Here is a 27,246-nt window from a genome sequence, read left to right as displayed (position 1 = left end):
AGCACTGTTTGTTTGTGTTTGAGAGAGCATTCGAGAGGTGCGGGGGGGAGGCAAGGTGGTAAAACTTTGGGAGAAACCGCCTGACAGAGCGCTGAGACAGAGCGCGGGAACGGCGGAGCATTGTTAAGATTGAAGTTTTAAGGCAGCTGAGACCTCCTGACAGATTCCAGGCACCTACAAATAGATGTTTTATATGTGCGTGTTTACCAGCTTTACTGTAGTTTGTGGCGCCTTTGAATTTACCAAAGCACATCACGTCAATCTGTGTCGCACTTTGTTTTACTGATCTCCTGCACGCAATTTATGGCACCTAGTGGGTGGGGAAATTATCTGCGGAGCAAAGTGCGCGGATTAAATGAGGAGATACAAATTAAGTAAACAGAGTAAAAGCATCAGCGCCGTATGTAGGTCAAACGTTGCCTTTGACCTTCACTTATTACAGTCAAAGGATGCTAAATTACCAAGCCTTCAAAATATGAGTTTAGTAATGACTGTCAGCTATTACTGTGCTCCTGCAGCTCTGAATTTTCCATTACATTTATATTATTTTGCGCCAGCTGATTACCTTCAATGTCTGTAAAAGTATATGGCCTCATTACGAACTCCAAAGTAAAAGGCAGGAATACCCCATAGAATAAAAGCAGCCTTATTATGTACTCACGTCATTAACTTTTATAGTTATACTTAACTTTTACAGAGAAATCTTCTTCAACAAAGTTAGAATCCGCCACAGAAAAGGCTATCAAAGGTTGTTGTTAATTTTCTCCTTTTACACCAGCCCATATTTGGGAGTTGCCCTATCGACTGTTTTGCTCCTTCCCTATAGGTCTGCAGCTAAAAAAAAAAAAAAAAAAAAAGAAAAACTTTCCTCTTCCATTATAGCCTCTGTGAATCAGTCAGGACAGAAATGCGAGGAAAGTGGTGGAAAAGCGGTTGCGTGCCTGTGATTTTCAGATGGGGGGCCTCTGGCTGAGGCTACCTCCAGGCTACGGAAGGGGAAGGAGAGCAGAGAGTGAGAAGCCCGCTGCAGGACTCCTCTCTGGATCTCATTTTCACATAGCAGGGGTAGCGTGGGGGGGCTGGACATCCACATGCAGGTGAGGGTGTATACCAACGCACTGTTATGCACAGAATAGTAAGACAAAGAGGGAAAAAAGAGCCGGAATGACCCTTTTGGAATAAACAACTCCAAGATTCAGTCAAATGAATGAGGTTATAGTGCATTTTACTACTGGAGTTATAATAGATTACATAATTATATAAATACATTTTTTTTAAATCCACTAGAAATATATCAAAGCAAAGGAAAGCTATTGTTATTATTCGAGTAAAATGAATCAATGAGCTGTTTAAAGTCCAAAAATAAATATTATCTTATTAACATTCCTATATTTAACACTAATAACCGTAAATAAACGGACCGTCGCAAAACCGCGCGTGAGCCATTCCGTGTCATATATGTCAACAGCCACGCGGAAAATGTCTTTCTGCTTAACCATTTCTACCAGAAGGGGGACCAGTCCGTCTGCCGTAGACGGAGAGTGGCCGACGGCGAGCTGAGGCAGAGGAGACGCCAGGGTGAGCAAGCCGACTTTGGGTTTAGAGTTCGACTCCGGATCCGGGGACCAGCAGATCCAGCAATCCGCATCTTGCCATGATCCCTAGGATTTTAATCATGCCTCTCTGTCTGTGTGTGAGTGCAGGCAGGCTGACAATGATTTCCTCAGTGATTACGTACAGAGCGAGTCCCTGCGGGGTAGGGGCCCCCTCTGGAGCCATCCTGATGGCTTTGGGGGCCTTGCTTCCATTTTCCATTATTATGTGGACTACCGGAGCGACAGCGCAGTCCAAGACCTTGCAGGTTTGTGATGAGGAGGGAGCTTCCATCTTCTCTCTGCTTCTTCATCCTCTTTTAAGAGCAATTTAGACGTAGACTTAGATCAGATTCCCGAACCTAATTCATGATTAGCTGACTGAAGTGAGGAAAGGAAGAGTCTATAGTAGTTTTGATGCTGTTAGGTGGATATGAAGTGAAAAGTGTAATTATCATTTTTCCTCTTTTTTTTGGTTTTGTTGCATTTTTTGCACTCTCACAGGAGGCGTTTTGCTGATGTCTTTCTCACGCGGATGCATTTGAGGCGGGAGGCGAAAAGCAAATATTCCGCTTTTATTCCTAAGCGCACATCATGCCTACACGCGTGTGTGTTTTCCCGGAGAATGGAAGCGCATGACGGGATTACTATATTCTCGCACTTTTCCCGATACCCAGGTCAACTAAATAGAGTCGCTTACGCCGATCGGGCTAATTGGATTTTATAACAGCCACCTACTCATCACAAAATAACAGCAAATTCGTGTTCAGAGCGCGCGGCCGGGGCTAAGTTGCATCTTTCTGTGATGGTAAAAAGGCAGCCGCGATTCTGGTCAGCGAAATTTAGCGAGACTGTACCTTTAGACGACCCCGTCTTAGACAATTTCGCAGACAGAAACTGAGCAACTTCAGCGTTTTTTCTATAGGATGTCGCGCCGCAAGCAAGCGAAACCAAGATCACTGAAAGGTAAGTGATAAGCCTGTGTTTGGTGGCTCTCAGAATCTTTCATTTTAAGCTGATGACAAGTCTAGACGAAGGTGAACTGAACTCATCGCTCACTGAATTCTAACAGCCTTCCCCTCGTCTCCCTCTCTTCTTTTTTTTTTTTTTTTACTACGCATTTATGAAGTGTTCTTCCTGTTGTGCTGCGCATGAAATCGACTGCATGTAGCCTCCGCGTGCTCGGCGTCGGGGAACGCGGAGCTCGAGTTTCACGCAGCGCCGCGAGGATCGTTAAAGTGCCAGGGCAGGGCAGGGACGTGGCGTGGCGAGAGCAACGGTGCAGCGCGACGCTGGCGAACATCTGGATACGTTAAAAAGGCGCTCCTGCTCGGAACTTAAGCCGTCTGATGGAATGGGGTGCCCGGTCACGTGACCCAGCCCCCCCCTACCTCCCGCACCGACAAACTAAGGGGGAAACATTTTATATGTTAGGCAAAGGGAGGGTCGGCGTGTCTGCATGTGATACTTGACACGGAATTTAAAGGGAGATTATGATAATGTGGCATTTTGCGGAGAAAGTTGTAAACATTCGGACAGTCCCTAAAAACTGTTGAACTTTGTGCCGTTTACGCCTTATAGTCTTTTTCCACAGCGTAAATTCATGTGCTTTTTATTGTTTTTCTTTTTCTTTGTTTTGCGTGCGTGCTTTTTTTTTTCTTTTTTCTTTTTTCTTTTTTTTTACCCCTTCCTGTTTAAAAGAGTTGGCTTCGTGCTAGTTTGATTGTGCGTTTGTGTGCCAGGGCACTGTACGTGTGTGAGCGCGTGAGAAAGGTGCCAGAGGAAGAAAGGGGGGGGGGGGGTGAAGGAGGAGGAGGAGGAGGGGGGGTTCTAAAGACAAGAGAGCGACATGCATGCACACACGCGCATTATAGCCGCACACTCCTTTGCTCCGTGGCGCTCTGGTCGCGGAGCTGCTGGGGCTTTTCGGGAGGTTGAGCTCCAGTTCATCTGGCAGGCATTGTATTTTGCCCAGCAAATAATTGTCCACAATTTCACATTCCCAGCTTGTGGTCTGTGGAGCCCTTTCTCTGCCTCTCCTCTCGTCCTCGGAAGTCTTCATCTCAAAGGAAGATTACATGGTCTGCACTAGTACATTCATGCAGCCACCATTTTAAATCAATACCCAGGAGAGGGGAGAAATATGAGCATGCACATCTTATAAAATTGCCACATTCTGCTCCCAGACCTGCGCTGCTCCGTTCGCAGCCGACAGCTGTATGCATAGATTTTCTATTTTGCGGTCCTGATTGGCATTGACTGCTTTGTTGTCAGTTTGGGTGACATTTGTTCTCAAAAGACCCATCACTTATATGTAATTGTCTCCTGCCTGCATGCCTAGATGCTACAAGTGTGTGTGTGTGTGTGTGTGTGTGTGTGTGTGTGTGTGTGTGTGTGTGTGTGTGTGTGTGTGTGTGTGTGTGCTCGTTCAAAAGAACATCTGTTAGTGTTTGTGTGCGTATAGGTGTGCGATAGACAGGTTAGCGAGCCGGTGTGCTAATGAAGTCAGAGAGGACGCTGGTTTGTTGCTGTCACAAAAATCTTAAATTGGGAAAAAAAACGAAATGCAGCGTGCGAGATCTGCCGACTTTCATGTCTTTATTCCAACTGCTCTGGTGGAACAGCAATGCAGATACGTCATAGACATTTCCCTGTTTGGATCCAGCCCAAAAAGGCCAGGCAGATGTTATTTATTGTTCTTTGTCTAACTCCTTCCTCAGGGACAGACCTGCACTTATACAGATGTCCACAATAAGTTTCCTCGTTGTTTTGTTTTTAACAAATACTTGCTGGACTCTGCACCTTCCACTGTTCTTCCTATAAGACACGGTGGCTTGATTCGGGGACCTTTTTTAATATTTTCCCCACAAACACATCTGCGCTTTAAAACGTGCCTTCATGTGTGTGGGCCTTATCTGCATGCACTGTACGTCTCTGTGAGCAGCACAGGCTCCGCGGGCGTCAGGTTTCACTTTTATTGGTTGTATCGAGGCAGTGGTCAATGTGGACGGTGCCCCTTTTTTTTATTTTTTTTGCACGGAAGGAACACTTTGTTCTGCGGAAGGCAAAATAGGCGCCGGTGAGCGAGCCACAACCGGCATCACGAGCCGCGTGCGAGCTAATACGGAGCCTACGTGCGGGAGATGAGAAAATAATGCTGTGACAGTTGGCACTTTTTCCCCCTGTGTACCCCAACACGCACACCCACTTCCTCAGTCTCGGCTGCTTCTGGGAGTCAGAGGTTATGTTTTTGGTCCCTACGAGGAAAAGGGCAACATTACAAGTCCCGTTTCAATTAAGTCTGAGAGACAGATCCGGCTACGTTATTGCTTGGGGGAATAAATGGCACAGGACGAGACCATACATCATTCGCTTATATGCAAACACTTCACCCCAGCAACTGACATTTACTCAATCTTGAGGCTTCTACATTTCTCAACTGTAGGCACATTGTAATTTTGTTTTGATGTGCGGAGGTCAGCACGTTGGCTCGGGCAGCGAGGATCTGAGTCCAGGTCCTGCGTGTGGCGTGCGATCACTGCCACGTCGCCCGTCCCGCAGCACTTCCTGAATAATCCGGGGCTGGATTGATATTCTCGCTCGCAGCGCAAACGGCGCTCTTAAGCGTCAGTCCCGGTGTGTTTATTGGCTGAGGAGGAAGTTTCCAGGTCTGTCGTGTAAATGTATTTTCTGCGCCATTTGCGCTAAGTGCAGCAGTTGTGAGGAAATCAGTGCTGTGTCATGTGCCCCCTCAATATTTAATGTGCTTTAAAGAGCAGAGACTCGTCGACACGTGATTGAGAAGTCGAAACTTGCCAACACACGAAGGAAAAATAATATTTTACACTTTCAATATGAGGTCTTATTGAAAATAGACATAATTCAGTCTAACTTAATTTTCCCTAAACAAAGAACATAAAAAGTATGTTCACATTTTACTCTGAAATTTAACCCGTCAAAAAATAAACACATTTAATATTTTTATCCACATTCGTCACATTTGGGAGGTTTTATTTTTGGAAAACAAACTTGACCATGTTTGTTACAACCACAGACGCTGCCTCTCACTCCTGAACAGCATGGGCCTGTTTGAGTAAAAAACAGCGTGATGGCACCTCAAAGCTAGAAGTATTTTTTTTTTAAAAACCCAACCAAAACTAATTTGCCTCTTTAATTGAAATATGCATGAATTCATTATGGATAATATAGTAAACACTGTATTTATTTATAAACTCTTAATTTCTTTCTTCTGTCTAATAACAGTTGCGTCAGCCATACTTTATAGGAAGCTGCAGTATTCTGCTCACAATTAATGATCTGTGGCATAACACCCATTAACACTTTTCTAATGTGACACAAAAATATGGTTAGTATTATCATTAAGGAAATTATGATGGAGCCGTGGAAAAATCCCATTAGCACGGCTGTCAGTGCTCTTGACATGCAGCTCAGTGTGTTGGACTGGGTGTCGCGGGAGCTGGCCGATATCTCTTCTTATTCCATGGCATGTGTCTCTCTTCTTGTCATGGATTGTCTGCCACATGGTGATTCAGAGACAATGATTGATTTCCACCAGCGCTGCAAACGAAATGCTACGTCGCTGGGCTTATTTGCATGTGTCTCATTTGCTAGTATGAATAGCATTAATATGTTTCTTTCTCTTTTTTTCCCCTCAGCCAAATGTGCAATAATTGTATAATGGGATTATTGATCCGTGACATTTTTATATTGCTGCTGGTGGAGTCTTTTTTTTTTTTTTAAAGACTTCCTCCTATGATTTGCTTACAGTAAATGGGGATATATGAAGGATTACAAATATTATGCAACGTGATTAACATGCTCCTCTATTGCAAATTATTTATGACACTAATCACCAGTTCAAATAATGCTCATTAAGAAAGTTATTCATGTGCAGTGTGTGTCCTCCTCCCTCCCCTCCCAGCCCTAATTGAGGAGGGTTGACCTCTTGACCCGAGCTAAATTGAGTTGTAGTCCCTGTGGCGAGCGTCTCCTTCTCGGTCAGTCAGGGCGGATTACACAGCCATTGTGTTCGGCACTGTATCGTCCAAGCTGGCTGTAACCAAGCAGATGAGTCACGCATATCCAGGAACACACTCAGGGCTTTTTTTTTTATGTCAGAGAAGCTGCTGCGAGATACTAATACACGTACACACAGCTATGTGGTGAGAAAACAGCACACAGTGTGTGTGTGCGTTTGTGTGTGTGTGTAGATACCCACACGTTTGTGTGCGTCTACACGCTCTTCTACTGTAGTCTCTTACACAGCAGGAATTCATTTGATGGATTAGCAAAGGTCCAAGCTGCTGAGCGTGTGTCATGTTTTGCTTATTCATGTCTATTAAATCGTTCGTTTTTTGCGGTCTTGATATTTCGCGGTCGGCGCATGCGGCGATCAATCTGTTTTCATACATTTTGTTTTCCATCCGTTTTTTTGTTATGTTTATATTTTTCCCTCTTGTCTGTTTGAAACTGAATTCATCCCTAAAAGGGAAGCGTCCTGCCTTGGGGGTCGCGGCTCACCCTTTAATGACACTTGCCTTACATTCATTTCAGAGTGTGGCCGGTGTGTTAATTAGTGGCCTTTAATACTGCGCCACTTGTTGTGGGATTATGCTTTTCCTGCTCTACGTTTTGAAAATCAAAGAAGCAGCGCTGCAGCGGTCCCATGTGTGTTTGGTATTGTATCAGCGAGCCTAGCAGCATGATTACAGTTTGTCACCGACTGAGTGATACACTGTACCTTGTCAAACATTAATTACCTGATAGCAGCCGTGCATTAACAACAGCGAGGGCTGACTCGCGCTTAGCTGAAGTCGTAGTCATTATGAGGTGATCACGAGCTTTGGACGGTATTAATTAAATCCTGTCCGGTGTTTGTTTGTGCTGCGTCGCCGTTGTTGATCAAATGTCCAGCCAGGATGAAACATCACAGGACGCTGCCCTTACGTGACAGCTGGCGCTCTCTGATCACTCCTAGCTAGCGATTAATTATCTCGCCGACAGGTGCAAATGAGGAAAAAGGAACTTGCGCCGCGATGGAAGTTGTTTACTTTAAATGGCAAAACTTTTAATACGTTCACAGTGGTTTACAAATCATCCCAAACTGCCATTATGTTTAAGTTCTTATGGCATCGCAAAACAGAATTTTCTGCCTGAACTCCTTTATCTCACCAACTGGGACGGTAATCAACACAAAAACTCCAGCTCCCACCTCTAATCTCTGATAGAACCGTGGGGGATTTATTAGGACCCCCTATCTCTAGCCCATTTAAATGATCCTAGATGCAAGGCACTCAACGGTGCTGGAGAAACTCATTAAACTCTCAGTGCGTCAGTCACTAAGGCCTCCTTTAACAGGACAAGGTTTGCGTGTTGGCTGAGACAGTTCCGTTTGCCGGCGCTGAGGGATGTACCTCCATGGCGTCCAACGTCTAGTCCATCACTTTTAATTGATTTAGCTAATTAATTGCCAGACCCATGACCATTCGTTTAGCATATTTTCTTGTGTAGATCACTTATAGCTATTAACACGGGGGGGTATTTTTTGATCAAAGACAAGCCCAATGTAGTTTGTTCTTTGTCTTTGGGAGTTCGGTTTTGTGCGGACAGGGCCCGACTGCGAAACGTGGCCGCTCCGACGTTCGCCGCCATCGCGAGACACAGCTCGACACTTTCCACTTCATTTTTCATTGAGGTTTGACACCCTGCTTGACACTGACTCTCGCTCCCCTGAGGGAAAGGCTTCTGCCACCATAGGATCCCGCCTTAATTATGCAAAGTACAGGATATTTTGTGCGATTTTAAAAGTGCGCCAGTTTCTGCTTTGGCAGTCACTGCCACACTCCCCTACTGGGAGGTCCTGTCAGACTCCCCCTTCCTTTTTGCCCAGGAAAATGAAAGGCTAGAAAGAAAAGACATAATGGAGAATGCATTTCAACTGCAGGGGTGGAACGCAGAGGCATAAGAAGTCCTCAGTGAGACCCTCATTTTACATGGAACAGGTGGGAGACTCTTTTGTTCTCTTCCCGCTGTTAAAATCCATTTCATTTCTTGTACTTGACATGCCACGAGGAACTCTCACCAGTTCCAAAAAGGCTCCAGTGTAAAAGGTTCCTACTTTTTTACTAAACAGAAATCGTGTTTTTCAAGGCCGGTGCTGTTGTCAAAAAGTCAAAAGTGGTTTAGTTGCCATCCGCCTAATGAGCGGATGTGAGTGCCGATCAAACCGTCACTATTTTGTCAGCCTCCCTGTTAAAGAGCAAATGCTCTTTGAGGCGCTTTAGCTGTTATGACAGGTAGTGCGAATATATATTTTACAAAATATACAATTTTCTTTTTATCTATGTTTGGATCACATTCAGCTTTGTAGGGTGCCACATTTATTTTGGAATGTACAAATGTGCCGTTTGATACCCACTTCAGGCGATGTACAGCTTCCCCCACTAATGCAGTCATCAAGGTGTTTTTCACTTGGTCACTGTTGATGTTAGGAGGATGTTTCATGGGAGGCGTTCATAATTCATCACGTCATTACCCAGTCCAATATGTTATTTACGTGGGTGGCTGTTTGCCTTGTTGCCAAATCTCATACATATGAAAGGCTTGCGTGGATTCCCCAACCGCAGGTTGAGTTGTCGAAAGCTGTTGAAATCTCCTGGAGTTTCCATACGGAAAATCTCAATAGTAAATAATAAAAAACAAGGAAATCTCAATGTGTCTGACTTGTTTTTCCACTGTTAACTGTTTCTTTCCCTTTTTCTCCCTCTTCTCTCTCTCTTTCTGGCAGTAGAAGACAATGTGACAGAGGACCAGCACAGTCCCGGGCAGACTGCCATTCCAAGCGGTAATGCTCCAATTCATATTTCATCAATTTCAGCTGGAACGTGGATGCTGTGTCTGCGTGCGTTTCCTGTTTTTGAGGTTTCGGTACCGTAAACTGCATGGTCTGCGTGGTTGTTTGTGCAGAGGGGGGGGTTTAAAGCGGCCGAGCTCCTTCGCCTCGTGTGTGTGTTTGCTCGCATGCAGACTTGCAGGTGTGCTTCCACCCTACGCCTAGCTGTCCTTGTGTTTCCGTGTGTTCCCGAGTTTTTTTTTTTTTTTTATTCCAGGCTCTTTGTTTCCTGGCCTTCTGTATGATGTAGAATAGAGCTACCCCAGATGAATGTGTCCTGTCTCCACGCGTGCCATTCACAGTGGCCCTCCAGGAACAGAGCGGTAATTCAGGTCAGGCTAGCAGAAAGCCCCCTATGAATGAAGCCTGCTCCTGATGCACCACACTGTATATTTTCATTTCATTTGTCTCTGGTAAAGGTTAAGTCTCAGGCGTGGTTATTTTAAACCCGATATGGATGGTTTTGCCCAGCAGGCTGGGGACCCTGGGTACTCCTAGCCTGCCACATTAGTCCAGCGTTTACCCATAGCTTTCTGAGTGCTCCTGCGAGAAATGCAGCACCTGCATGCACCACTACAATATAGTCCATATTTTCTCAGCTGCCTATTACTGAAATACGTTTTATTTCTCTGCAAACCTAAGCGTTCGTTATTTAAAGCTGGTGTTCACATCTTGACCGACACCACATCTTTTCCGTCGCATCCAATGCTTTTCCTCTCTGCTTCGTTACTCGCGCAGAAACGCCGGCAAACTTTTAGCTCCACGTTTGAGCACCTCTGGAAAAAAGAAAAAAAAAAAAAAAAGTGGAGCGATATCCATCTGCGGCTGTGTTAGTGCGTATTGATGGTTATGTGTGGGTGGTTCTGTGGAAAGAAACTGCCTCCTTAGCTCGTCTAACCCCAGCTGAGGGGATGAAGAACTGGGCATAAGAGGCAGACTTGCCTCTGAGACCTCCTGTCATCCAGAGCCAAACCAGAGCTAATGAGTGTGCCTGATTACAACGACCCCCTTAGACACACAGATCTCCCCTCTCCCCATCCCTCCACCACCTCCATCTCCAGAGTGAGGGGAGACAGCCACCACATGATCGATGTCTGCCTGTGGAGAAATCAGGAGGGCGCACAAATTAATTTCTCACTTTCCTCATTTGACTTCGTCTGACTGATTTATATTTTAACCCCCCCCTCCCCCAAAAACACACATACAAACACACAAACACACACACACTCCGGATGCAGCTCGACGAATGGTCAATAAGAAAAGACTTGTTTGTGGCAAGAAACTTTTCCACCAGTGTGCGATTTCTCCTGATATTTGCCGATATGTCATCGCTAACTTTTTAAATGTTTAATAGCCGCTGGTGTTGCCGGTTGTCTGTCGTGGCAGCATTAATCCATCCTCGCGGTTAAAACACTGCAAAACAAGCTCTTTTTTTAATGTCACATTGAGGCGCCGTGCCAAAAAAAAAGGCTTACCTGCTTTTCACGCATTTGCCACTTTGACGGACACGGACACAATAACCATTAGACTCCTGACAAGCTAAGGGCTTAATCAGACATGGTGTCAGGATCTGCCTCATAAGTAGACCCCCAGTCGCGCTCTTCTGTGACTCTGCAAGCGTTCTGCAGGCCTCGCATCCTGTTTCTCATTCATGTTTGATATGTAGCAAAGGCAAAGGAGAAATGCTAACAAAAGCGGCCCTCTACAAGATAGACAGTATTATGCATAGTATAGAGGGGCAGAAACAGTGTGATATCTGAGATTTAATGAGGCAGTGCGCTTTTTTACCCAGAGAGTGTCGAGTAGGCTTAAGATCTGCAGCTTGGCTTTACCACTGTGCTGCCTGTGTGTAATTATAACCACATGCTCCGTGCTTTTTCTTCTCTCTTATATATACATCCCTTTCTTTTTTTTCTCTCTTTCTTTCCTTCTTTTTTTTTTTATTTTTTGCTCTCGGCGAAGTCAGATTGAGGGTGTTTTATTTTTTATTTTTTCTCGGGGCGGGGGGGTGTCAGCTTTGTCAAAGTGGAGTGGACTGAGGCAAATGGAAGTGTTTGAGAGATCTGAAGAGGTGTCTGGGCGACCGTAGTTTGGAGTTTTGCAGCGGAGTAGCGCGGTCGCCGAGACTCTGACTCGGGCTGAGGCTGCCCACAGATCAATGTACTGCAGGGCTCAGTACAGCAGGAAGAGGAAAGGACTCTTTCACTCCACCACTTCAGAAAATCATATTCTCTATTATTCATTTCCTTTGATGTGTTACTGCACTAATGGCATAGCAAGGCGCTCCGTTCAATATTATCACTCCCTGTGAGAGCGCAAGTGAGACAGGGTGAGAGAAGGAGAAAGGGAGCATTTGCTATGTTCAAATGTTATTCCTCATACAACTGCTTTGATTTCCATCCGTCCGTGGCAGATTTTCTTATTTTTTGTAGATGTATTTTTTTGCTGCTGAGATTTGAAGGTAGATTAAGCCATCTGTGTACCTGTGATTGCGCGTGTGTCTTCCTTTCTGTGGACTTCATTGTTTGTTCCTTTTCCGCTTGTATTTGTTTGGTAAAAAAATAAATCATTCTAGTCTTTATCTTTTTATATACCGCATGTTTATTTGTGGCATATTGATATTTTTGCTAACCTGTGCTAATACATAATTTTCAAAAACAAAAATTAGGTTTAATAGGGATCTTGAAACTTCACCAACAATAGAGAGTCACGCTGCGAGTCTGTAGCGATTGTTGGCAATTTGGCAAGTGCTGAGCTCACAGTCACATCACAGCGTCACCGTCTGATCCCGGCGTCCTTTAATGCTGGGGGATCATTGGATGCGATGGTCTAAGTGGAGGAGCCCAAATCTCATCCACGCAGAGGAGGATACACTTGGAAGCACACGTGGCATTAGAATGTAGTGTGACCTATATATAACGGTTGCTCGGCAAAAGTTTTAAATTTTTAAATAATGAGGTGCTGCCAACCGTGTGAAGGTTATTCAATCTTAATGTCCCTCTATTTCTGACAGCCTCCCTCACTCTGATAAAGGAGCGTAGTCACCTTTGATCAGGCCCGTCTACATGTGTCTATAGAAGCTGCTCGCTGGTTAAAATAAATTCTTAATTTGAACTTGGGGGTGGGTTGCCAGGGAGGGGGCATCACAGGATCAGCATCTGTGGGAGATGATGGGGAAATGAGGAGATGGGCGAGCTGGTAATGATGTTTTTGACACCAAGGCTTTTCATGGCACAAAGAAAAGGCTCAGGTTGAACCGTAATGGAGCGTGATAAACTGTATCCACGCGCAATCAAGAGCATGGCGAGGGATCTCAAAGTCAGCACCTAGCAACGACATCTTTCTTTGTTTAATTTTAGTCATTATGTTATTTAGGTTTAGAGTTAGGAATAAAATCAATAGTGAGGAAGTTAACCATTAGAGGTGACCTGACTCTTTGGTCTTTGGGTATTTCTGCACCTTCGCCCCCTTCACTCCGTCCCAGTGGTCAGGATCTCCAATGGTCTCAGTGTGTGGCCCAGGCAGCAGGGGGTGACTATAGGCTTCCCTAGCAGGGACCGCAGGACCCTGGTGGGGCTAATGCAGCAGAGAGGAGAATATCAATTAAAGAGTTATAAATATTTAAGAGCAGAAATACTCAATAACGTGAGGGTGGAGGGTCAACGGGACTTTTCACTCACATGAAAGTCATGAAAGTTGTGGCATTATAAATGTCACGTGTGTGTGTGTGTGTGTGTGTGTGTGTGTGTGTGTGTGTGTGTGTGTGTGTGTGTGTGTGTGTGTGTGTGTGTGTGTGTGTGTGTGTGTTTGATGGATGGGCTCGAACGCAGCTAAAACAGATATTACAGAGCTTTAAACATGTTAATCACCATCCACATTTCCACATTTTATCGGTTCACTGTCCATGTGCTTCCAGAAGCATAAAAATTTAAAAGTGTCCAGTCATATTTTTATTAGATTGTAACTTGTGCTGAATTATTATTATCTCACGTGAGGCGACTTTATCAGTGAACCGGTCGGTGTAGCTTTCCTTGCGTTGCTGCAAATGCCGATAAGATGATTAATGAAATTAGCAAGGGCCTCAGGCATGACGCGAAACTCTCAATATGCCACACACCTTCCCCCGTATTCCACATGTGATTGTTAGCCGTTGCAAGCAGGCTGGTATCGATCTGCTGTTCAGCCTGTGGAGGCTGGTAGAGGAGGATGTCCTGATCTGATGGATTACTATATGAGGCCCAGAGGCACTGAAACCTCCGCATTGACGTGGCTCTTTAATCCCAGGGTTGGACGTGACCTTGTCGTGTCAAGCCCGGACCCCCGCCCCGCTAACCCCAACCAAGCATGTAGCGGTTGTGCCGCATCGCAGCGCCGGCGAAAGGGTTGAGAAAAACGCACGCCGCGTTGTTTGGGCTCCTCCCGGTCCGAGATGTCGGCGTTTGGGTTTGTTGTAGCTCAATGAAATTTTCAGAACAGATGATTCCAGTGCTCGCGTGGAATTATGCAACTGCATGTGAGTGAGCGGTAGGGATCCTCACGCGTCTAATGCTCAAAGCTGCTTGTTTGGCACAATGTCCTCAGCGTAAACTCAAACTGGGAGCGTGGCTTGTTCAGTGTGAGTAGGAAGTGAAAGGTCTCCCTGTAAGGGTCTCCCTAGTTCTTCCAAAATAAAATGTTGGGCGCTTATTTATTTATTTTTCCATTACATTAAATGGCTAAAATAACATTCGATGAGCTGCAGATGGCTTTGCTGTTCGTCAGTCCTAGCATTGTTCTTAATAATTTTCTAGCTTTTCTGTTTAATAAAGGGTTACATGCTGGTATTAATCTGTGTAGCAAATGCAGCCTGTTTTCATGTTTATTATCGCTACACAACTAAGCTGTGACATGAGGCCGCTGACATCTGGATGTGTGTCTCCTCTGCTACTCCCAAAACACCTGGAGAAACCTGGAGCAGATGAAGAGAGTGGCTGCGTGCTTGATACAGATTTCATGCTCGGATCTAATTCTGTTATTCAAAACCACCACCTGCATGTTTCCCAAATGCGGATTTTGTTCGGACTGAGTAGAACGTGTTTCCTCAAAGCTTTCGTTGTAGTCTTTTCGTAGATGTCAGAGGTCGTGGAGCTCAGCAGAACAGAGTGTTTGGGTTTTAAACCCATGCTTCTCCCAGGTTTTCTAAACGATTATTTTTTCATCTGGTTGTAGATTAGTTGACCTTGAAACGTTGTGGGAATATAACCTTGACTTAACAATAGCAAAAAAAAAAAACACACTACAATTTGTACTCGTGTAATAGAGTGTATTTCTGTTTCAGACAATACATAAAATGTTTAAATGTAGCCATCAGTTCTGTTCTCTGACAGAATCGAGATGTAATATTAGAGAAATTAATGATTCATAAAGGCCGTTGGAAAGAAAAAATATCAAAGCCTTAACCTCCTCCACAGGCACCCAGTAAAAGAAGACGTGAAGTGTTCACATTTCTGTGCATATTGTGAATTGTGCGTCTGTGTGCGTGGATGAATCCTAAGTCTATATTGTTTGGCTTTTGGCCTCAGCCAGAAGTGTTTCCCCCTGAGCAAGAAAGGCCTGCATCTGTGAGGATTGGGTTGGGATTTTCATTTTCTTGAAACACCTTCTGTTCTGTTCTGTTCTGTTCTGTTCTGCATGGTCCCACAGGGGACCACGGTGCTGATATTTTTAGAGGGCATGTTCCGAGAGCCTTAGTCGCCAAGAGGAAAGGACAATGGAGGGTGTGATGTTACATCAATACTTGGCACAAGTGGGGGGAAAGAAAAATCCTGGGTGGCCTTGATGAGTTCTGGAACGCCTTTCCTCAAGGAATTTCACAGTTTAAGAGCACCCTACAGAAAGAGAACTTAAAATGGCTGCTTGTGCGTGCATGTGCATGTGCGTGTTTGAGTGTGTGTACACACCCAATATATGTACACCCACACCTGCACACATTGGCGCTACACACTCCTAGTCCTCAGGCACCGCTAACTGTGTGCTAGGTGAAAAAACAAGCTTCCTGCTAACCTCACCCACTGGAGTTTCGTGACAAGCCGAGGAGCACTCGCGTCAGCGCAGGTTTAAAATGGCTGCCACCGAGGTGCAAGGGCTCCTCTTTCCCCTAAAGCCTCAACCGGGGTGACATGATTGTTTGATTGTAAGTATGGCTTTTTAATCAGACTCATTGTGGAGCGTAATGGTCACAGCGTGGCGAGGAAGGAGGCTGTGGGCCAAGCTGCCGACTCGCCCGACGCTCGTCGCGCACCGCGCTCGCTCCACTCCGTGTGCTGCGAGGGAGGGTTGCGCCGTTTGATTTGTTGGAATCACATGCAGAACTTCACATTAGACCGGTATTTTGATGGATGATTGCTAGTCCGGGTTCTGGGGTAGTCGGTTGCCCACCCCTGGCACTGCTGCAGCACAAAGCCAACAAGAGACAAAGCTGCAGATGGATTGAAGAATATTGATGTGCGCGACCCGCGGCTGCCTGCGAGCAAGGCTGAATAATTTAGGGAAGTGTGTCGTGACGACAGCCTAACACACACCAATCTCAGCTTTGTGCGACTTACTGCGTTTTTGCTCCATACATCCACAGATCTGGCCAAGATGTCTGGGTAATATGGCAAGGTCTGTCTCCTTTGATAGACGCTGACTGATGCAATTCACCCGCCCGCTGGTGGAATTTCATTTTTCTTTTGGTCCAGCCAAAACTACAATCCAGGTTTTATTAACTACACATATTCCCATCTGTCTAGTTTCATATACTGAAGTTTTGCTTGGGTGAAGCAGGGCAAACACAACGTAAAACCATTTCTAATAACAGCAGTGTGTGCATGTGCGTGTGAGAGATTTGTGTGTGTTAACTTTGTGCCACCCTGTCTGTGTGTGCCTCTATATCGCTCACCCTCACCTGCCCAACACTTCTGTTATGGCATGAGTGGTTGAGTTACACAAGCCCAAATTGAACCTGCATTTTTATTACAGCTTTTATTATTGTTTTTATTAAATCCAGAGTCTAGAAATCCATTTTATTGTCACCCAGAGGAAGCTGTTGTACCTCACTGTGCGGGTCACCCCACTGATTATGTGGCGCTGTCATTTCCTGTGTCTCGGCAGATCCAGAGTGCGCCCTCGAGAGGGCGGCGGAGGATGGTGAGACCGGGCGTCTGAGGAAGAGGCTGCTCTCTCCAGAGGAAGGAGAGGAGGGAGAGGAGGAGGACGAGGAGCCGGCGCTGCACAGCTGCGACAGCTGCCGGCAGGTGTTCGAGTCGCTGAGCGATCTCACCGAACACAAGATTAATCAATGCCAGCTGACAGGTAAACAACGTTCAGCCCACCGAGCCTACCCTCCACTCTGCCACTCAGCTCCTCTCCCACTCCCACTCTCGCGCTACGCCTTCGCCAGAGAATATGCCGCGCTACGCGTGTTAGCACGCTGCGCCGAGGGGAGCACAACACCAGACTACCAGTTCCCTCCGTCCACCAACACAGGCCTCACACGCTGCTGTACATCAGCATCTACAGAGCTGACATACAAACAGGCCTCAATGTGTCCTCATAATAGATCACTGTAGGCTACAGTAGGTGTATTTATAGAATATTCATTGTGTCCTTGCCTCTTTTACTGTACAGCACTACACTAATTCTAACATTTCGCTGGAGTAACGTGGGGCTGCGACGTCCCTCAGCAACCAGACCACCAAGTGGAAACAGATCCTTGCTTCAGGAAAGTCCCTCAGCTGGTCCCAGTGCTCGCTAGCTGCAGTGGCCACATCTAGAGGGACTGAAAGAGAAGGATGCCATTGGCAGACTGTGTCATTGACCTGTTGATGGATGAATAGAGCTATAAATACCCTGACAAGGTGGCAGACAGAACTAATGATGTGAATGGAAGGTTTGCATGTGTTTCTCCTGGACCTGCTGTCTGTCCTTTACGCATCCTGATGGGCTGGCGCTAAGAAAGACCATCTGACACCATTTTCACAACAAACAGGCACAGATCAGATCGTCAGAAACGGAACGTAAACTAGCCGAATGCAGTGATCGTTTGGATTACAGAAGTCACTGTCTGTCATTCCAAGGCTGATCCAGTGCCTCACGGTGGAACAAACACGGTTTTCGTTCTGTTTACATTCAGTCTGATTTCATATTTCTGCAGCCCTCAAGCCACAAATTATAGGGTAGATGTCCCCTGGGTTTTACAAAGTTTTTCCATAAACTTTAAGACAGACTCACCAACCGTGTCTTGTTGGTTGCGTTCCTGCGTTTTGTGATCCCACTGCTCTTAATTTAAGCAGAAATACAGGTGCGCTTGTTAATATGTGTGCTCATGTGATTTAAAGTTTAAAGGTGCTATAACCCGCGTGTTTGCTGTAAGCCCACTACCGCCTGTTACCCCGCAATGTAACACCCAATTTCATCAAGCCAGCACAGATTCGCGGACAGTCTGTTTCAGAAACCCAAAAGAACACAAAGGGCATTATTTAAGACATAGGGGACCGTGTGCTCACACTGCTCCAATTAAAAATCCCTTTTGTACTTATTTGTGTAATATGCCAGTAACGTTCTAAAACTTGTGTACTTCATTCATAGGCGGGCCTTTTAATGATCAGCGCTGGTGTAATGTGGTCATGACTGACTCAGCCATATTTTTTTCCTATAATTAAGCCTGGCTTTTATAAATGTCAATCTTACGGACAAATAACTCTTAATTGCTCAATGATGAAAAAAAAAACACAGTTTGGATAAGATCCCCCGTGGAAACCAAACAAAAGAATCTAATTGCCATTAGGGTATTGTGATTGTGCGGCAACACTCTATTAGTATTCAAACACAGTGGGAGAAAAGAAACTTTTAGATGGCATACTAAGTACTTTGACTGTGTGTGTGTGTTTGTGTATTCTCTGGAATATGGGAGATTTCCTATGTGGCATTATGTAGACATCCATGACCAATTAATCTGCCTTACATCAAGTCTCTACTCACAGATGGATCCTTTATTAGAACCATTTTCTAATCAACCACCAGCACCTGCTAAACCCTCCATTTTTACAATTTTAAATGTTTTATTTTTGGTAAACAAATTGCAGAGCTTGACTGGAACCAATCCACAGATGGAGATTCACTTTCTGTTTCCCCCTAACTCCGTTCAGCTTGGCTTTTCTCCCAGCTGATAAACCATAATCATATACAGCATATTACCAGAAACACACAGGACAATAAAAACCCACAGCGTCACGTGTTTACCCTCGACGTCATTATATGTTGTGTCTATGTTCTACGGCGGAAAACACAAGGTTCGCTACAGGGCTGAGACTAAACAGACCTAATAAAGTCTAAACAGATTCTGGCTTCGTGTTGACTACGCCCAGTGGACAGAGAGAAGGAGAAAGATGTTACATGTCACTGCGATCAATGGCGGCCATTGTCTCCCCCCGTCTGGCAGAGGTATAACGCCTTTCCATGCACTTAAGCCGTGACCACTGCAGTGCGCTAAGGGAGCGCATGGGTATGGATTGCCTCGTGTCCCCGATGCGATCGGTGCTATTGATCGTGCTAATGCTGGACTGCAGAGGAAGGCGAGAGTCTGAGAAAGGGAGCAAGGGAGAAGGAGGGAGATGGGGGAGAGACACAGAGAGAGAGTGCTGCAGGAATGCGTCCCCAGGGAGCCTGTCTTGGGCTGGGGCAGGGCTTCAGGAATGCTCCCCTGGAGATCCCAGTGAAGGCTGGGGCAGGGATGGAAGAATGCTCCTCTGGAGAGTTGAGAGTGGAGGCTAGCTGGGGCAGGGCTGGAGGAATGTTCCCCCAGAGCACCCCGTTAACTTTGTGGCAGAAATGGAGGGGCTCCGCGGGGGGAGAGCGCTCCCCGTCCCCCCCTCCAGCTCCAGAATGGCTGCAGATCAGGTTTCCGTGTGGGGATCAGCATCCTGCCGTCAGGGCTTTGGGCTGCCTTTGGGGAGGAGACAGGAGGCTGGAGGCGCTGCTATTCCATAGGCCTTTCCAAAAAAACACTTCACAAATGCTTTGTCTCACTGCGTTGTCTCCTCACCCTCCTATTATTGCCGCTCCTTCATCAAAACGGGGACTATGGCTTGACTTTTGCTCTCAGTTGGCACAAGACGCGGTCTTCTGCTTGATACGAGATCGCAATTGCGTCGGTGGGCAAGAAAGGCTGCCTCCAGACCCGCCTCCCGCAGAAATACCTCGCTCCTCCGCTTATTTCCACTTCTGTTTACAAGCCAGCCCACACTGTAAATAAAAATAACACCTCTCGCTCAGAGTTTAATTCAAAAGGCCGCATTTTCACAAAGCATTTTACCATCGCTCCTCCGATTCCTCGCCTCTGAAACTATTTGAATAGCCTCGCGCACACATGGGCTGGCGGCCTAGTGGCCATTCTTTCATTATGGGCCCAGCTCCCTTGAGCAACACCTTTTCTTGTGTCCTTCACTAGAGGAGGGGCATGGCTGCTCCCCCCAGAGAGATCCATGCCCTGCTATTTTAACCCTCTGTGAGATGACCTTTTTAATAAGTGTCTTTCTCTGTTTTCCTGCCGGCCACTGTGCGAGCAAACAGAGCATGTCTTCTGCTTCCCTCAGATAAAGGAATCAATCAGAGAGGGTGCAACAGAGAAAGAGAGAGAGATAACTGGGCCATATATGGATTTATATTATGTAGATTTCCCCTTTCTTCTTCCCTGTAGACAGTGGAAAATGCTCTCTGCTTCAATAAAATACATTTCAGATTTATGAGAAAAATACAAATGAAACACTAATACTGAGTGAAAACAATAAGATCCCCCACAATGCAGAGGGGCGGTAATGTGATAGAAATACTTTAGACAAATTTCTAATATCAGGTCTGGTTTTGTGACAGGAAATTTTTAAAACTCATATGTTTCACCGCTTCTCTTCTTGCCTGTGATATGTTTGTCTGAACAGTTTGAATGAATTTACATCAAGCCTTTGGGTCAGCGGCATGGAAACATCCAGTAATACCCGCAACTATGAACAGGCTCCTGGCAGCCCAGGTTTTCTACTAACTGTTTCCAACAGACTCCTATTGGTTGAACAGTTTTTTTTTTTTCTTTTTCAACTAACTTTGTATATTGATCCAGCAGCTGCTTTGCGGCTGCCAAGAAGAATGTGCCAAACTGCAAAGACTTTATTTGCTTCAAAAGGGCTCACATAAGAGGAAAGCAACACGAGCAAGACCTGATTAGCCGAACTCTGAGCCACCGCCGTTCATCAGAAATTCTGCTGTGTTTTTTGCCGGGGCGTCTTGCGACATCCTGGTACAAAGAGCAGCACACTGATTACAAGGCTTTGAAAGGAGGAGAGGCGGTCAGGGGAGAATAGCTACTTCTGGCACAACGCAGCCACTGAAAAGAGACCTCATGCTAGAGCGAGCTCTCAGAAATGGGTTTGAGTCTTTGCCGTGTGGGTGCCTGTACTACGTGAGCGTGTATGGTGGGGGGGGTGGGGGGGGGGGAAGGGAGTATTAAAGTAGATGTTTGACTCCACGACATAGAATCCCTCTGTGTGCTACAGAACCAGTAACGTTAACAGGAGTGTCATTAGGAATTCAAAGCGTATGCCCTCGTGAGGACGCCCTCCTTCTTTTTCCCCTGCGCTTCACACTGCACACATTATGCACAGTATAAAGTATTTATTGGTCTTTGTCAGACGAGCTCCGCGTTCCTGCAGGAAAAACAATCAAAATACGGAGGCTAACCAGCATTTCATGCTCAACGGCCGGCACCGCATCTCTGCACCCCCCCCCCCATGTTCACGCCCCCTCGTTTCTAACGCCCCCCTTGATCAATCAGTCATGTGCTTAGGTATGCAAACACACGCAGACACGTATTAATGCGCACACGCTCGTACACGCTGCCTCGCAGCACCTGCGCGCTCGCGCTTTGCATTTCGCATGACACGCAATCCATCGCCGCGCGGGTCCCGGCACATGCTGGGACTCCATCCAGTTGACCTCTTTCTTAAGTAGGCAGCCGCAATGGCCGCAGCGACGCGTGGACACAACAGAGATAATCTCCAGGAATAAACACGCCGATTGAAAACGCGCTATTATTATTTGGATTTCGGCTGCGAGGCCGCCCGTCGAAGGGACGGGGACCTGGCCGTGGAGCGGTCGCCTCCATTACTCTTCCTCTCGTCGTCTCTCCTTGGCCCCGGCTCTGCCTGCTCTTTGTTCGCTCTCTTCCTCAGCCTGCGAGTCTTTTTCAGCGGCACAAGCAGAAGAATGGCACATTAAATCTTAATAGGACTGCGTCTGGCCGTGTTGAATTGCAGAGCGTGTTAAGCCGGCGCTTTCCTCCCCCTTGGCACACGCTTGTGGAAGTGGAAAACAATTGAATAAAAGAAACCGCTCCCTCCCTCTGTAACACAAGTGACTTCAACTGCTCTGCTGAAGCTATGAGACTGAACCGAGTCTAGCTCACAAATGGCTTAAGCCTGTATTTAGAGACTGTAGCATAAAGTACATTAGTCCCTTTCAAAAGGCATATGTTTGGAATGTACTCACAGGATTTACCTGACCACCCACCGTGAATCCCACTAAGACCAACGCAGTAGTTGCTTGATATTTCTTTCAAACATCCTATTGGCTGAGATAATTAAAATAGATTAGAAGAGGGATAACCCACAGTATCAAGGAGAGACAAGTGAACCATATGGAGACACGGCACAGAGGCAGAAAGGAGGAGAAAGCAATATTTAGGAAAAGACAAAGCCTCGTAGACGGATGGTGTCGAGGCAGAGGAGCCAATTGTAGCAGCAGCAATGTGAGCCCGCATTGTAAGGCAGTCAGAGGTGGTAATTAGCCAGTGATGAGTTGACTGGTTGTGTGTCCAGTGCACGGCACTGCTGGGTGGGGCTGTGGGAGGTAGATAAGGCCAGCAGTGGGCTTATCTCTGGGAAGGACAGGCTCCAGGCCTGCCAGGCAAATCCACCCACAGACAAGCTGCATTTTATTAACAACATCATTAATGCCAGACAGGTTATGTGCGGTGGCTCGGAAGAGAGACAGGAAAAGGTAAAAAACAAATAAAGTCTCAATTCCTGCTTGGCCGGCCAGTCTAAAGTACATAGGCACCGGTTGACGTGTTTTGAAAGCAAGGAGCTTGTGGAGATGTTTACCAGGTAGGCAGCCAACGGAAGGGCACGGAGAGCGAGCTTGGATCTTACCTCTGGGTTTTGCTCGCTCTCCTCTGGGTCCCCAGAATTCAAATGATTTTCTTTTTTCTCTTTCAAACGTGGGACTGCTCACCAGAATAATGATGAAGCAGATACAGAGAAACATAACTAGGCATAAAGAAAAGGCAAAAAAGCATTTTAAAAAACGTCATGGACTTTCTGGGGCTCGGTTTTCTAACAAAGGCTTTAGCCTATGCCTTTCTCTCACCAAAATTATCATATCTTCATAATCTGTTATAATTTAAATAATATAAAGATGTAATGCCAATATTTCATACCATTTGTTTACGCTTTTGATGGTAATAGTCTGATTTCCTTTCATCAGGTGGCATCTTAACAGGTGTCTAGAGGCAAATGAGCGTTTTTAAACAATCACACAAGGTAACATGAACAAACACTAGTCATTAACTCTCCATTCTCTATTAGCATAACAAATGCCAAACAGATTTTTGATGGCATGTCAGGTTTGTCTTTGTTTTCAACAATACTTCATAAATTGACAGAATGTACAAGTCCTCCAATCAGCATGTACCTCACTCACACAACGGACACCTCGGCAAATCGTGTACAGCCTTTGTGATCTTGTTAATACTCCCTAATGAAAAGGTCATAGGATTTGCTTATGTCGTGTGGAAATATACGGCATATTGATCCCCACAGGCCTTTTTCCTTAGATGGCTTTTGCCAGACTCACCAGTAATGGGAGGAAAAGCGGGCGGGAGAAGGAGGGCGGTGGAAAGAGTGACCAGGCCGACAGGTTTATGTCTCCCCGCAGGCCGAGCTCTGTGAAACGGGCCCACAGGAAGGAGCAGCGCCAGTTTGTGACGGCATCCTGCTAGCCACTGTGGCTTAGGAACTTTGGGGTTACACTATCACCGACTCAACATTTCCCCCTCTCCTCTGCCCCTCTCAGGGGCTGTTTTTGTTGGCCAGGGGATAGTGTTTGGGTGGGGGCTGCTGTATGGAACAGCTACTCCTACACTCAGGATATGGCGAGTTCAGCCACCCACAAGGACGGCGTTTCTCAAATATCATGTGAAAGTAACGCATTTGTTCCTCCGATCTAATTGCCATTTGCCGACTGGAAGGCGGATTCATAAATTTAGTTTTATGTGAGGAATGGGTGCTGTTTACGGTCTCTACGGCCACCAGCTGGAACCTGCTTCTGCGCAGGGATGAATGCATGTCAGTGAACAATGCAATAGTAAAGCCTCGGTGTCAGGTAGTACAGATATGTCCTCTTAATCTTAAGAGCAGCAAACAGTCGGGGGTCTGGAGAATGTAAAGGTCATCTAATCTATTCCACCACCAACCTGCCTGACTGATCGATCATCCTGGAGGAGTCAATCGATGTGATCAGAGAGTCTCTCCTCAGAGGTGGCCTCCCAACGAGTGGCTGGGCTTCGGCAGGAGGCTGCAGAGAGCGCCAGCTTGGTGCATGTCTCCGCGATGAACCAAGACATTAAAATTCTTGATTAAATAGTAACTCGCCACCTGTGGTAGCCATTCTCCAAATAAGCCACTGATTTAAGACGGCGAGGAACATCCACCGTCACTCTCTCTCCGTCACATTATCAGGCTCATTCTATATGCAGCGCATGTACACTTAAATCAGATCAACACACTCCTCTAGGACAGACTGACAGCCAGGAGAGATCGGGCTGTAGTAAACAGTGTGGTAATCTTTATATTGGGACATTATGTGCCCCCAGTCAAAGCATGATGCATCTTTCTCATCATGAACTTGGTTTGTAGAACATACCCCACAAACAAAGTCAACAGACAAAACCATCGTATGATTGGATTTTAATCCGATTGCATTATTATTCAGGCCTCCCATTGGCCATTCATTACTCTCACATGGAGCCTGTGTGGGTTGTTATCACCCAATCAGGCCGAGGACTGTATTCTGGAGAGCATGCTTTCGTTTGCATCCTTTAAACCCTGTGAGCCTTCCCTCTCTCCGGGCCCGCCAACGGAATACCTAATTCCAAAGTAAACTGATTGCTCCCTCCAACAAGATTACGCCGTGATGATGTTAGCCAAATGAGACCGCTATTCGGATACAACCAGGGCAAGCAGGATGCTACCTACCGCAAGATGACTGATCAGCATGTTAAGGGAAACGAGGGATAGAAATCGAAAGAGTGCGAGAGAGTCGTACGTGTGGGGGTAAGCAGAAATGTAATTTGCTTCTCACCTCAGGTGACTGGGCTCTGAGGCCAGTAAATATGCAAACAAGCTGAGCCTGGCCATCAATATGAAGACCCTAGATGATTACTAATCTTCAACCCAGAAGTAGACTGAGGTCTGTTTAGCAGTTCCAAGGAATAGACGGAGGAGATTAGAGTCCAAATTATATCTGTGTTACCCTCCAGCATTACGCACAGTTAAGAGTTATGGATAGATCTGACCTTCAGTTTGAAGAGTAATATACTGTTTGTGATGCACATACAGTAAATCAGTGATACAGCGGCATTAAAAGCATCAGTGTCTCAAACATACACTGTAAACACTGAAAGATTAATTCCCCCCACATCTTTTATTGTGGAGATAACTCAAAAACTATCTTCGTAACTTTGAGCCTTGTTCTCGACTCACCCCGGTCCTTTCGTCGCGGCCAACTCCTTGTCTGAGATGAGCTCCTAGACGTGAGGCGCAGTAGTTTACCAGCCCATTGTCATTCCTCATCCATAATCCGGGATAAAAAAAACCTATGGGACACGGACCAGGCTGGAGTCATTAGGTGTGTGCGTGGCTTACCCAGACAGCCAGATAAACCAGATGCCTCGGGATGGCCAGGGGTCATCTCTCTGAGAGAACACGCTGCTGATGTCCTTGTTTCTCTCCACCGCTTCCTCGCCTCCACTCCTCCTCCTTGGCCCCTCTTCATCGTCCTCTTTCTCGCGTTCTTACGCTCCCTTGATTGCCGTGCACCAACATCACAAACACAGAGGTCCACACTGGAGCTTTGCAGTCGAAGAACCTGTCAGCCAAAGGAAAGGAGGAAAGGCAGACAGGGGAGCAGTTGTGGCCCTAGGTTGAATGCCTGAGGGTGTACTACGTGTGGAGGATAGTTAGTCTGCAGTCTGCAGGTGAATCTTCTCATTTTGGGGAGACTTAATGCATTTGAATCATCACCTCCAGGGCTGAGTGTTATGACTTTCTGTTACAGAAGGAACCTTGATATAAAATGCAGCAAAAGTTGCGTCTTTTTAACGATTTTCGATTGCTCCATACAGCAGGAGAGCCACGTAAGAGGCATATGTATTCCGAGAATGTCTTCCTAGCGCTAAACATAATTGACTATTTCTTGTATTTTAGTGTGTTTCCAGCGTTGAGCTTTACCCTCAGCAGTGAGTGCACAAGGCTTGAGGATGTTTACCTGGCATGGTGCCTGTTGTAGCTGCCCTCCTGTTGAGGAAAAGCAGGTCAGGCTATAGCTTTTGTTTGTTTGTTTTGTTTTGTTTTGTTTTGTTTGTGCGTCTGAACATTTTTTTTGTGCGTGTGTGTATGAATTTGTATATGTGCATATCTGTGTGCATAGAGGGAAGAGGCAGGGATCATTAGGATGAAAGGGGTCAGAGACGCATTGCGTTCAGAGAGGCAGAATAAAACAAGACGTGAGCATGTCTTTTCCCGGCGCAGATAGCGGAGGCTAACCGGGCTCTCCATCCAGCTGAACCACCCATCGGCTCAGCTATCAATCTCTCCCCTCCGTCTCTCTGTCCATTTACTCATCCAGCCATTTAGCCGTCATCACCCATGGCCAAAGGGCGGTGTCTCTTTGTGGCCCTGATAATCTGGACCAATTTCCTCTGCAATTTATTTTCCAGCCAACCACCCACCTGGTCAAGCAGCGTCAGACTTCTCAAGGTAGAGCCACTCATCCCAGCAAGCCCCTTCCCACAAATCACTTTGTGTTTTTTCCACCCCGAGCCTCAGATGGTTTTTCTTGTGTACTTTGAACCTACAGTTCAGCTCTGTAACATGCAACCATTACTTTACTCTTTTGAGATGCCTCAGCGTTGGTTGTTTATCCTTCGCGTCTCTGCCCTTCCCCGTCTTTGTTTTCTATTATCATCTCCATTGCTGTCCCTGCCACCTCCCCTTCTTTCTCTTTCTTTCTTTCTCCCTCCCTCGCTCCATCCTGTCGTGGCTCCTCAGTATTCTGCTGCTGTCTTGTGTGGAGTGATTTTGCCCAGACACGTCTGGCTCTGGGTAAAGTGCGGTCCCCAGAGAGCACGCTCCGCAGCCCCCAGGTCGCCGGCACCATGAATACATTATGATCCCCATTTCCATCCTGTTGCCACGGCAGCACTTTTGGAGCCGCAGGGCGATTAAGACATGTGCTGTCGATACCCTGATAGGAGCAGAAGTTGGATCTGGAAGCTGGCCTTTGATCAGATTCCCTCTTTCCTTCTGCTATTGGTGGCTTTAGTACAGGAAGGCGAAGAGGAGGTCTTCTGGGTTTTTATTGGCCTGACAAGCTCACCTGCGGTACATACGCATAAGC

The 27,246-nt window shown here is 46.3% G+C and overlaps 1 protein-coding gene across 7 annotated transcripts in view; it reads left to right on the top strand.

Annotated features, from left to right (window-relative positions):
- Positions 1-1,685: 1,685 nt before the first annotated feature.
- LOC114844886 (zinc finger protein 521-like) overlaps positions 1,686-27,246 on the top strand; it is an 86,035-nt gene continuing 60,474 nt past the window's right edge. For 3 of the 7 annotated variants that reach the window (XR_008692989.1, XM_041068271.2, XM_029132555.3), the window contains exons 1-3: positions 1,868-2,558; positions 9,400-9,456; positions 16,636-16,836. Coding sequence is in view for 4 of the 7 variants with exons in the window: in XM_041068271.2 (XP_040924205.1) it covers positions 2,519-2,558; positions 9,400-9,456; positions 16,636-16,836 (298 nt within the window). In the remaining 3 variants the exon portion in view is untranslated. The other 4 variants (XM_029132554.3, XM_029132553.3, XM_029132559.2 and 1 more) reach the window with 4 other exon arrangements.

Source organism: Betta splendens, chromosome 17, assembly GCF_900634795.4.
Source record: "Betta splendens chromosome 17, fBetSpl5.4, whole genome shotgun sequence".
Lineage (NCBI taxonomy): Eukaryota > Metazoa > Chordata > Actinopteri > Anabantiformes > Osphronemidae > Betta > Betta splendens.
This window is presented reverse-complemented; position numbering and strand designations above follow the sequence as displayed.